Genomic DNA, 11,696 nt, shown 5'->3' on the forward strand with positions numbered 1-11,696 from the left:
CAGTATCGCCCCGTTAAAAGATCACTATTCACAATGGCAACATTGCTTGGAACGGCTTCAGCTATGTTTAGCGACTTTCCCAACCTTCCTCGTTCCCATCTTCTTTCCCTGCCCACTTTTCAACATTCCTACAAACTGGATATGGAGGACAGGCCGTGTGGATTTAATTTTGGTACAAATCTACAGTTTTATTCTGAGATTGATGAAATTTTGTACACTTGACCCAACATTCCTACAAACTGGGGATGCAATCTATTTACATATAGAAGAGTGTCTATGGCGGGTGGCCGCGTGGACAGGCCGTGTGGATTTGATTTTTATACAAATATATAGTTTTATTCCAAGATTGATGATATTTTGCACACTTGTCCTTCAAAACAAGAGGAAGGTCACCGACTACACCTGCTTTCATTAAACTGTGCGTAAAGCTCGGGCAGCACTGGGGACTTCAGTTAGCATTCTTTCTTAAAAAAGTCACAATTGTTTTAATACAGTAGAAGCCGGGTGGTCCAAAGCCTCAGGTTCCCACGGATTCAATCTTCTGCCTAGCTCCTCCTCCATCACCTTCACAAGGTAACATTGTCTCACTATAATGATGGTAGTAGTATTTTCCAGGTTATTTGTAACCCGAGAATGTCGTTTGTATTTCTTTAAAAAAAAATTAGGAATTACAAAAAATCAAAAATGCAGTTTTCGTGATAAATCAATTTCAATAATATTACATAACATTTTTATCATCTTTCAACAGTTTTCATCATAAAATAAATGCCACACAACTTTTAATTTCCCTATGACGATTTTCACAAACAATTTATTCCATACAAAGTGCCTTATTCTGAGATTTCAACCAAATACTTAATATCCACATTTGGATGGAAAAATATGAAGAATTATAAAACACCATTTTTTATTATTTTGCTTTTTTGTCCCAGCAAGGGATATTAACCATTTAAATGTAAATTAACCATTTTAATTTAAATTACACAAAATTAACCATTTTAATGTAAATTACACAAAATGAACCATTTAAATGTAAATAACACAAAATTAACCATTTTAATGTAAATTACACAAAATGAACCATTTAAATGTAAATAACACAAAATTAACCATTTTAATGTAAATTACACAAAATTAACCATTTTAATGTAAATTACACAAAATGAACCACTTTAACGTAAATTACATAAAAGAGAACCATTTTATTATAAATTAAAGAAAACAAACCATTTTAACGTAAATTACACAAAGTGAACAATTTTAATGTAAATTACACAAAGTGAACAATTTTAATGTAAGTTACACAAAACTAATCATTTTAATGTAAATTACATAAAATGAACAATTTTAATGCAAATGACCAAAAATGAACCATTTAATATAAACACAACAACTACACAAACAATAAAACCAAAATTTTGATGTAAAACGAATCATTTTAATGTAAATTACATAAAATGAACAATTTTAATGTAAATTACATAAAATGAACAATTTTAATGTACATTACACAAAATGAACAATTTTAATGCAAATGACCAAAAATGAACCATTTAATATAAACACAACAACTACACAAACAATAAAACTAATATTTTGATGTAATTTACACTCAAAATGAACAATTTTGTTATGTTATGAAAATAACACACAATTACAACAATTTTTACATACAACTTTTTTAATCCATATATTATTTTCCCTCCAAATGTCGAAACACTGCCTCAGCAAACGGAAGAAATCTCTCAAACCCGTGTTGCCAACGTTCCAACTTTTCAAAAATAACATTTTGCACACTTTTCCTAACACCCACATTAATTTAATTTACAAAATGCCCAAAGGGGTAAAAGTTAAGACGAAAAAATTTCAACAACCTGACAACTTTCCAAATTGAATAGTTGCCAGAATTAATTTAGAGAACATTATGTAACAAAATTATCTTGCCAAGATTGTGTTTTTAATATGCTTATCGAAAAGTTCAAAAACAATAATAATACTCAATATATGGAGAGTAAAAAGTGAAAATAAAATAATTCGAGATATTACGCAACTTAACTGTTTTAAAACTTCTCCAATTTTTTTTTTGTGTGATCACACAAGAGTCCCAACTGCGCGATGCCAGTGGGACTACATCAACCCCAATTTGGAAAATGTGAGTGCAGAGAGAAAGGAGATGGGAAGACGAAAGTTTGGGAATCTTATTTTTCATGCAAATAATAAGATACATTACTGTATTGTTTACCTGGTGTTGTAATATTTTTGTACAAATTCCATATCAGATTTTGAATTGTAATTTTTATGTGTTTTTCGTAATTCTTTCAACAATGCAACCGTATTTAAATACGTAAAAAGATGCACACTCGGAGAAACTTTACAGATTTCTTTAACAATAATGTATATAGTCTACATTTTACATAGTAAGGAACATGTGACAACATCAAAATTTAAATAAAAAACGACTTAATTTAGGAGTAAGCGATAAACCAAAATAGAATACATGCATTTTGGGAAAATTTTTGCAGAAAATTTTGCAAAATAAGGCATATTTCACTACACAATATAAGCTTATCTATTGCTCTTCACATGATATTCTGATAATTTAAACTAGAAAAAAAACTAAAATTTTCACATTAAAACTTTTCAAAACTCCGTAACTAGATTAAAACGAAAAGTTAAAAAAATTAACCAAAGTTTTTTTTTATTTTCGTTTATTTTGTTCGTCCACATTTCCAGAATTTCGTGTATGTGCGTGAATGCCACCAAAAGTTGATAGAATGCACTGTCATCGACAACTAGTTTATCTGACGAGTTTCAGCTCGATCGGATGTCGGGAAGTGGATTAATATCAACTTCCAAGATTTGCATTCATTCACGAAAACAAAAATTAAATTCAAATAGATTTATTTAAAAAACAAGGTGTTTTGAGTTATAAGTCGCGCAATTAGAATTCAAGCAAACAACATAACCAAGGATTGCATGTATTGGTGCATATATATATACACGCTTCCCACAGCTTTTTGTCTTGCTTAAAAATTGCCTATTCAATTTCACTGGAATTTTCTTTTAAGAAGTCGAATAACATTTTTAATCATGCTTTATGCAAGCAACTCTAGTTGCGATATATAGTCTAGCTACGAGATTTTGATTTAACGTGAACCAATTTATTTAACGCAAGAATCATTTTGCATTGGCGGCTAAAAATATTAGGACTCTTTTGAAAAGAAACATGTGAAAAATAAAATACAATAAAATATTTTCATAGAAAGCAAAACAGTTTGTGATGAAAAATATTATAAATGAGTAACATTGTTTTAACACCACTATTTAGTAATTTTTGGTTTTACCCGAGCTCTGCCAGAACTGTATAATACGATGGATAAGAGGAAGGTTGAGAAGTACCTGGCTATTCAGATCTGGTCACATAAGTAAATTCAAGCAAAGTTTTAATTCTGAATTTGAACACAGCGGCGATACTGAGAGGCCTGTGATTTCGTCCAATTTCAGGTGTCGCAAACAATCAAAAATATGACGACACAAATAGTGATAAAAATTAAAATTGCCAAATTTCATTTAAAAAATAACATTTTTAACAATTTGGTAATATTTGAAATTTTTTTAATACACAATTTTCTACTCTGTAAAATTATCCATATAATTTTCATTACGACTAGAACTAAAAACTATCTTTTATTCATCCTCGCATTCAAAGAAATGATTAAAAAAAAAAAAAAAAAAAAATGAGAAAAAAAAAAACAATATTATTTTTTGTGATAATTACATGAGTAACGCTTGAAAAAAACGTACAAAAAATCAAATACAAAACAATTGATTTGTTAATATGTTTAAAATTGGCTAAGCAAAAAAATCAACACTTGATAATTTCATAAAAATTTGATTTGGAGTTTGAAACAATTTCTAGCATGATTACTGTTTTTGTTTTAAAATAACTTTGTTACATTTTTAACAAATTACTCTATTGTATGTATTGTATAAAAGGGCAAGGGATAGATTAGTAGGTGAGTGAAGGGAGTAGGACTTATTTTTGAACAACAGAGGCATTTTGATTTTGGATTTTCTAACTGCTCCACTGGTAATTTGGTGGTCTGAAAAAATAAAAATAGATTCATTAGTTTTACATGAAATGTGATGTATGGTAAAAAGTTTTGTATTCAAGCGATAGATGGCACTAGTCAGAAAGCTTACTCCAGAGTCCGACAGATGTCGCTAGAGTGTAGCAATTGCCTGTGGGGTATCATTGTCAGACTTCAAGCTTCTAGAAACAGAGAATTACCAACCCTTGGGTAGTGAACAGTGTAGCTAAATCCAGACTTATTTATTGTGCGTAAATAAACGCAATTATTGTAAAAAACCTTTTACTTTTTCAAAGAGTTCCCAACACAGAAATCTGCAAGTGAACAGAGATATAACATGAAACAATCACCGTGCAATCAATTTTTATTGGCTTAGAAAAATTCTTTACACAGACCAAGGTTAGAGGCGAATCAAACTTCTTTCCTCTTGGGTTCAAGTTCTATTCTTCTCTATGTTTGATCGTGTGAGAAATGTGGAGATCCGCAAAGAGTGCAAGGCTGATGTAAGCGTAATGAGTTAGATCAAGAAAGGGACGCTTAGATCGTTTGGGAATATAGAGCGAATGAGCGAAGAATATACAATGTAAATGGTAGCAAAAGTCGGGGACGCCCGAGGAAGACATGGCACGACCAAGTGAATCAGATACTTGAGTCGGGCCATGTCAAGAGTCAGAACAATAGAAGAGTATGTATGAGACGATGTATGAATGTGAATGAGGCAAGGAGTGTGTGTCAACACCGAGTAGTTTGGCGGTCCGTCCCCTCTGCCTACCCCTGCGGTAAAACGGCGTGATGGTTAGTTAGTTAGTTAATTATGTTTTCAAAGACAATAGAAATAAGGCAGATGGGCCAAAATTAGTATGTATTGCACCGCACGCACAAGGTATGTCACCAACATCATTTATCAATAATACTTCTGCTTGCATCTGGGAGATAATGTCTCCATTCCTTTACTTTAAAAAATCCCCCGCACAGCATCCCAAAGATAACGTAGTCCCCGAGGGAAATGATATTCGTCAGGGTCTCCTGTGTTGAGTTAACGTTGAATTCATCTTACTGTTTATTCGAGATCGTCGTCTTGCATGGAAGCCGCCCTCAGGGGCGCACAGTTCTGCATGATGAGCGGAAGTCTCTGAACCAAAAGGCGGAACACGGGTGCCGGCATGGACTGCTGCAGGACCTGGACAAACAAACAAACAACGTCTCACTGATGGATTTCACTTAAAAAATGGTAACATACAGGTAAATTAAATGATTAAGGAAGCTGCATATTTGGAACTTGCATTTTTTTAGTAAAATGAACAATTCATTCCAAGATACATTGACTCCGAAAATTGTACTTGGAAAATTAACGATCACATAAACAAAGCCATGATGCTTTTGAATGAATAAAGTTATTTCTTAAGTACCCTATTCACTGTTTTTGTCTTAACCTTACAAACTTGTACTATATTCAACAATGGTTTTGGCGGGTAATTATTTGTCAAAAACAATTTTATCGCAAGATTTTGAATGCCAGAAATTTTTAAACATTTTTTTTTACAGATCAAAACTGCGAAAACCAGGCGCAGTGTCTATACTGAATACATTATGTAGAAGTTTGAATCCTGATCCTGTAGTGCAATAATAACTAAGCATTGTTAAGTAGTTTCAAATCAACGTTTGGCATCACATAACGTGTTGTCAACGATGTCAAGTCAATGTCAAGCGCCGCGTATGCATGCGGGATCCATGTGTCTTCACTGCTCCAACAAATGAATTGCAGTTATGAAAGTAATCTGTCTCCATCATTTCACGGTTTCAGCCGCTTGAGAGCATGCCCACAGTGAGAACACATTGTGTGACATCACATCTTCGGCATTTCAAAATATGCACAACACTTTTACGCATGCGTAGGAGGCTTGCACGGACACTATAAAAAGGTTTAAATGATATTCACGAGGGATATTTGGCACACTAATGTGCTGCAGTGCATTGCACAAATGCATTATGGCAGGGACCGCCTTTGCTACCAACCACCTGTGATACTTGATCATTCCAACGCATCGGAGATCTTCCTCTGTATCAAAACAATCCCATAGATAATATTTAATTTCTAGGAAGAAGCTAATATCTAAATAAGAAGGATAATCCACTTGACACTTGTCTATCACAATATTTTCTTCAGATTGCTTTGATTCAACCACTTCTTTTAACCCCTCGATCCTCAACAAAATAGTATAACGTCACCAAATATTCCCCCTTGCTATTCAATGAAAGTTGATATAGCGGGTATAGAAATTACACGACTCAATTCATGTATCAAATACGTCTGTCTCGACACAGGTTTATCCTAGTGAGACAGACTTCGAAAAAAAAAACCTGTAAAAAAACTTTATATTGATAATAAAAAAATAAAAATAAAAAATTTCAAGTAGATTTGCTGTTTTTTTTTTAACTATTTTAATTAAAGTACTGTCTTTGAAAGTAGGTGAGACTCTTTGAGATTTTAGTATCACAAATCGACGCATGCAATCATTAAAAATATTAATATTTTGGATGCAAACAAAGTTTTTAAAGTCGCTTACTGAAGTTTTTTTATCATGTGAACTTTAATTTACCATTTTACATCAAACTAAAAAACATATTTAATTAGACAAAGGTATTATAAAAGTTATTGTCACACGAGGCCTGCTCAGGGTTGGTTTAAAAACTCCATCGAGAACAACATCTCACCTCCAGCAGCTTGTTGGGCTGTCCGCAGAAAGCGATTGCCCGCCCGAAGTGTTCAATGCCCTCATCCAGGTTTCCGGAGACCAGCAGCTCCTCGCCCAGCTGGATCTGCTGCAGGAAGTACTCCTGGACGGCCTGGTGGTCCTTGGGGTTGGGCAGCGCCGAGGGGTCGTGGCGCCCCGAACCCGTGGACTGGCGGGCTAGCTTGCGACCTACAAACCAATATCGAAATCAATTAGCAAACGTTTTGAGAACTCAAAATATAGAACTTATTTAAAAATATTAACTGTAGTGTATGGAAGCCTGAGAATGAGAGAGATAAGTCGCGAACAGGACCGCAAATGCGTGTGAGCGAGAATTGAAATTTGGCGTAATTGCTATTCTCGCGTTATAATAATAATAATAATTTTTATTCCAGGATGTGGGTAAGTTAGTGCAATCCCACACGTCCCATTTATGTATACATATTTTTTGTACAGTAGGTATGTGAAATTGAAAAAATATATGACAGAGAATAAATTAACAACAAAGTAATTAACAACTATGCAGGGCGTGGTCTTGAGTGAGCTTGGGCCCAGCGCTCACTCAGGAGTGGCGCTTGGTGCTGGTAGGCTGCGGTCACCAACGTATTGGCGGAGTCCATTAGCCGCATCCTGGCTCCAGTGACCCGGTGTCTCATCAGGCCGGCAAATCCATTCAGTCCTAGTTCCGTGAACATTGTCGATGCGCTGCTGTATCTTCGGTATCCAAATATGATTATACAGACGTCATTATATTGAATTCGGAGTCGTTCCATCGAGCAAGTTCGGTAGTGACACCATGTCTCACACGTATACAGGCCAGTACAGAATGCGTTGAACAGTATTTTTTTAACGGTATTGCTGCATTTGAAAAATCTACAGGCAATCGTGTTAGACACTATGCTTAGGCTTCTCCTTTGACGTTCGATATCGCCATCGTCCGATAGATCTTGATTAATAATGTGCCCCAAGTATTTGACGTTCGAACATGTATTTATTTTTGCCTCGTTAAGGTATACGGGGAGCATCTTACTTGTATCTTGACTTTTTCCGTGGTGGAACGCAATCAATTCCGTGTTCTTCGGGTTGTACATCATATTGTTATGAGTGAAAGGTTGGGTGGATGTCGTGTATGAAGTCAACATGGTATAAAATGTTCAGTTATAAATATATATTATAAATTGGAGCTGAACTTATTAATCTACTTCACCCGGATATATTAAGGATATCACAAAAACAATATCTTTTACGAATCTCAACTGCTCGGAGCCAGAGGGACTATGGCATCCCCAATTGAGGTATGTTGTGAAACTGAGGGAGTGACGAGTGGAAGGAGATGAGTAGACGAAGTTTGGGAAGCAGCTGGCTATTGCGATCTGCTGAGAAGCCATTTTAAGCAACTTTTCGATTCTGAATGATAGTCATTCACTGGGGTGAGAGTATCCACTACTCGAATTGAACGGTTAATATAAGAGTGGGCTATTACTATCCAAGTTCTCCATCAGGGCAGAAGCCAGATTTTCCCACTATAATAAAGGTAGTAGGAAAAATTCAAATAATATCCTCGGGTTATTCGTAACCTCGGGATGTTTGTTTCTCTTGTAAAGGTTTACTAGTTATTTGATCACGTCCAGAGTGAATATTGCAACCATGAAATATGTCGTCACGCCCACAGCACGCCTGCAAGACACGGAATAACATCGTTTGAAGTGGGAGGCAAAGAATGACCTATTGATTACTACGATTCCTTAAATACACATTACGTTGCATAAAAAAGTGATAACTTGTCCCCGCCTGTTGGAATGCACTTTTAAAAGCGTGTTGAAGAAAAAGTCGTACTAATTTCAGATGTGTTTTATGTGTATCTGTTTCTGTCTGTATCTCCGTTTCAATGAACTCTAGAATTTTGCTTTGAATTTAAGTGTCATCATTTTCAAAATATGGTTTATTTTGAGAATTTAAACGTAATTTATATTTTTAACTGAATTATTTTAGAATCATGTAAACCGCTCTAGCATGTGCCAAGCCAGGATAGTAAGCCAGGATCTTGCCATGATAGAACGCCGGCATAGTGGATTGCTATCCTGGCTTCAAATACGTGGCTCGGACATTAGAGTCTGTGTTTACACTGCTTTCGCTCCGAATAGCTAACAGACTTGATTTATGAAATATGTCATCATATACAATAGACTTGCTTTCTCTTAAAATGATGAAACGTTTTACTAATGAATCTCAGAACATTTTCGAGCGTGCAAACTCGGCCATCTGGAGAAATCGGCAATTGCCGAACACTTAATTGGAACGGGCAATTACTTTGGATTTGTGCCTAGGGTGCTGGGAAGGTCTAAGCGCATCGAGCGCGTAATTACGGAGGCAATTGAAATCCACAAAACCCCATAAATATTAATAGGGAGGACGGAGCTAAGCTTAATAGTTCTTGGTATCTAGTATTATTAGACGGCTAAGCCAAAACTAAATGCAGAAAACCACATCAAGAGGATTAATGCTTGCAACACGGTATCACTTCTGCATACATAAACATACACTTCACTACAATCCATTCCCTGATGATAATAATAATAATAATAATAATTGGATAATTTGTAGAGCGCCGTTTTTGTGAAAAATCACCTCAAGGGCGCTGATGGATGATGGACACTCTAAAGCTGTCCGAAACGTTGGCTAAAGAGGAAACACAGCACAATAATCTAAAAATAAATCAACGTAATATTTTGAGCCATGAAAATCTTAAATCAAATCATAATTACATTTTTTCTATCGCCGATTAAAGAAAATCTTAATTTAGTCTCACGAATCTTAGAATTTGAAAAATTTGAAAGCATTTGAAAAAAATACTAAATCTGTAGTGGTACGCCACTACTCGAGTCTGACGGTGTCAAGTACTACTTAGTACACAGTGCCAAGCGCTAAGATACCTAGGCCGTCATGGAACATACTGGAAATATCGGCCGTTGCTCAGCGTTACGGGTGGCAATGTTTGTAGCCATAGCAACTAGAATGTTCGGGAAAGTTCTTAGGTGCAACTTGAATCGTATTGGCACCTTACATAAGCGACAGCGGGAAGGTACTCAGTCAGCTACTGAGTACCTTCAGTCTACTACGTGCTACGTTTTAACGCTCTAATCAAAATAACTTAAATAATCCTTGCTGTAATAAATTACATGGTTTCCTTTCAACACTGAACACATCTTCAACCTTCCCAACAAATCTTTACTTCACTTAAAATTTCACCACCCTGGACGACTGCATGTGACTCATTTTGTTGAGGCTTATGCAAATTGTGATAGTGACAAAACTGTTACGTATATAAAAGTCACCCATGTGCAGCCGGCTTTACCACTTTCAAGAAATGGGATTATCCTGGAGGTACAAATGGAGTATTTGTTAGTTGGTTGAGTGGTCCAAAGCTATGGTTTTCTACCCCGGTGTCACGGGTTCAATCCTCTTCTAGCTAAGACCTCACTACTCACTTTAATTATGGTGACTAGTAGGAGAGATTAAAATATTGTCAAATTATTTGTTACAATGGAATGTTTGTGTTTTAATAAAAGTAAAAAGAGAATAGGAAAAAATAGTATTCACCAATTCACTCCCTGCGTTTTCAAGCTTTACAATTCAATGCTTTTACTCTTAATATAACAATTAAAATTCTAACCTAAAAAATATGTTCATCAGTATGCGATGTATTGAAGAAAAAATTAAGTTTAATTAATTTATTCGAGCAAATAAAATTAACAAATTTATGTACACCTTTGTCATAATGAATTTTTAAAATGGAATGTGACCTTTCTCTTCGTGTTGTAAAAGCAATGGTGCGAATCGTGTTGCATGAACGTAAAAGAAATTGCGAGCTTTATGTAATAATTTTATGTTGTGGCAAATAATAAGGGATGGTTTGGATGCCAATAAACCCTTATTCAACAAGGCCTTGACCCGATTTCACCCTATAAGGCCTGAACCAAACGTCAAAAATATTTATTTCCTAAATACTACTAAATCAATAAGGTGTAATTTATATATTGGACAAGTTGTTGTGTTGTATGTTTTTAATGGTTTTTGTGTGATTTCATGGGCGGTCAATGCGTAATAGTTCCATAAATTGATTATGAATGTGAATACTCACGCTCGCGGAGCTTCTTCTTAAAGTCCGGATCCTTGCGTCTCTTTTGGTCGAAATATATGCAATATCCTAGGAACAGTGTGCCCGCCAGTCCGGCGGCGATCCCCATGGAAGTTCTGGATAAATCCAACATTTTTAAACTGATAAAAATTGATCAAATTTCCACTTCAAAACCTGCAGCCCGCTGCCCTCGCTACTAAAATATTCAAGTCTTCTTCGTTTTTGGTTCGATCTTGTTTCTTGTTTTTACCACAGACAATTTGAAGGATTTTAACTAATCGAACTTTGCTTGGGGTAATTTTGAACAAATGAACTTGAAAAAATAATTACCATATTTTTAATGTTTAATTTTCTATCAAGCCTTATTTAAAACTTGCCTCCCATCCGCTCAACATTGCATCTCTTCAAAATTGGTAACACCCAGGGTGAAAGCCAGAAACATTGAAAGAAAAAACGCCTTCATTTTGATGTGATGAGGTAGGTATTGAAATAATAAAATTTATTTTAAAATAATAAAAATTACAAAAAAATGCAAAAAAAAAAATTTGAGTGCGATCGAGGATCGAACTCAGAACCTTCCGTTTGTCGAGAGGATACTCAACCATTGTGCTATCAAACCCTTTTTCCTGTTTAAAAAACTAACCCAGTGATATTTTTGGGTTCTACCCATATAACTTTGCCGGTGATAGAAACATCAACCGGTGTTCATTTGGTAAAAAAAGTCTAAAATAA

The 11,696-nt window shown here is 35.1% G+C and overlaps 1 protein-coding gene across 1 annotated transcript; it reads right to left on the bottom strand.

The window, feature by feature from the left end:
• Positions 1–690: 690 nt before the first annotated feature.
• LOC149409609 (mitochondrial import receptor subunit TOM20 homolog) lies at positions 691–11,170 on the bottom strand. The gene is made up of 4 exons (XM_089649662.1): positions 10,968–11,170; positions 6,807–7,015; positions 5,149–5,271; positions 691–4,103 (listed from the first exon to the last, which is right to left on the bottom strand). Exons 1-3 carry the CDS (start codon positions 11,095–11,097, stop codon positions 5,152–5,154), a joined length of 459 nt encoding a protein of 152 aa, XP_089505788.1. The 5' UTR covers positions 11,098–11,170; the 3' UTR covers positions 691–4,103; positions 5,149–5,151.
• Positions 11,171–11,696: the final 526 nt, after the last annotated feature.

Source organism: Hesperophylax consimilis, chromosome 30 (genome assembly GCF_061612785.1).
Source record: "Hesperophylax consimilis isolate HC1 chromosome 30, BYU_Hcon_1.0, whole genome shotgun sequence".
Classification (NCBI taxonomy): domain Eukaryota; kingdom Metazoa; phylum Arthropoda; class Insecta; order Trichoptera; family Limnephilidae; genus Hesperophylax; species Hesperophylax consimilis.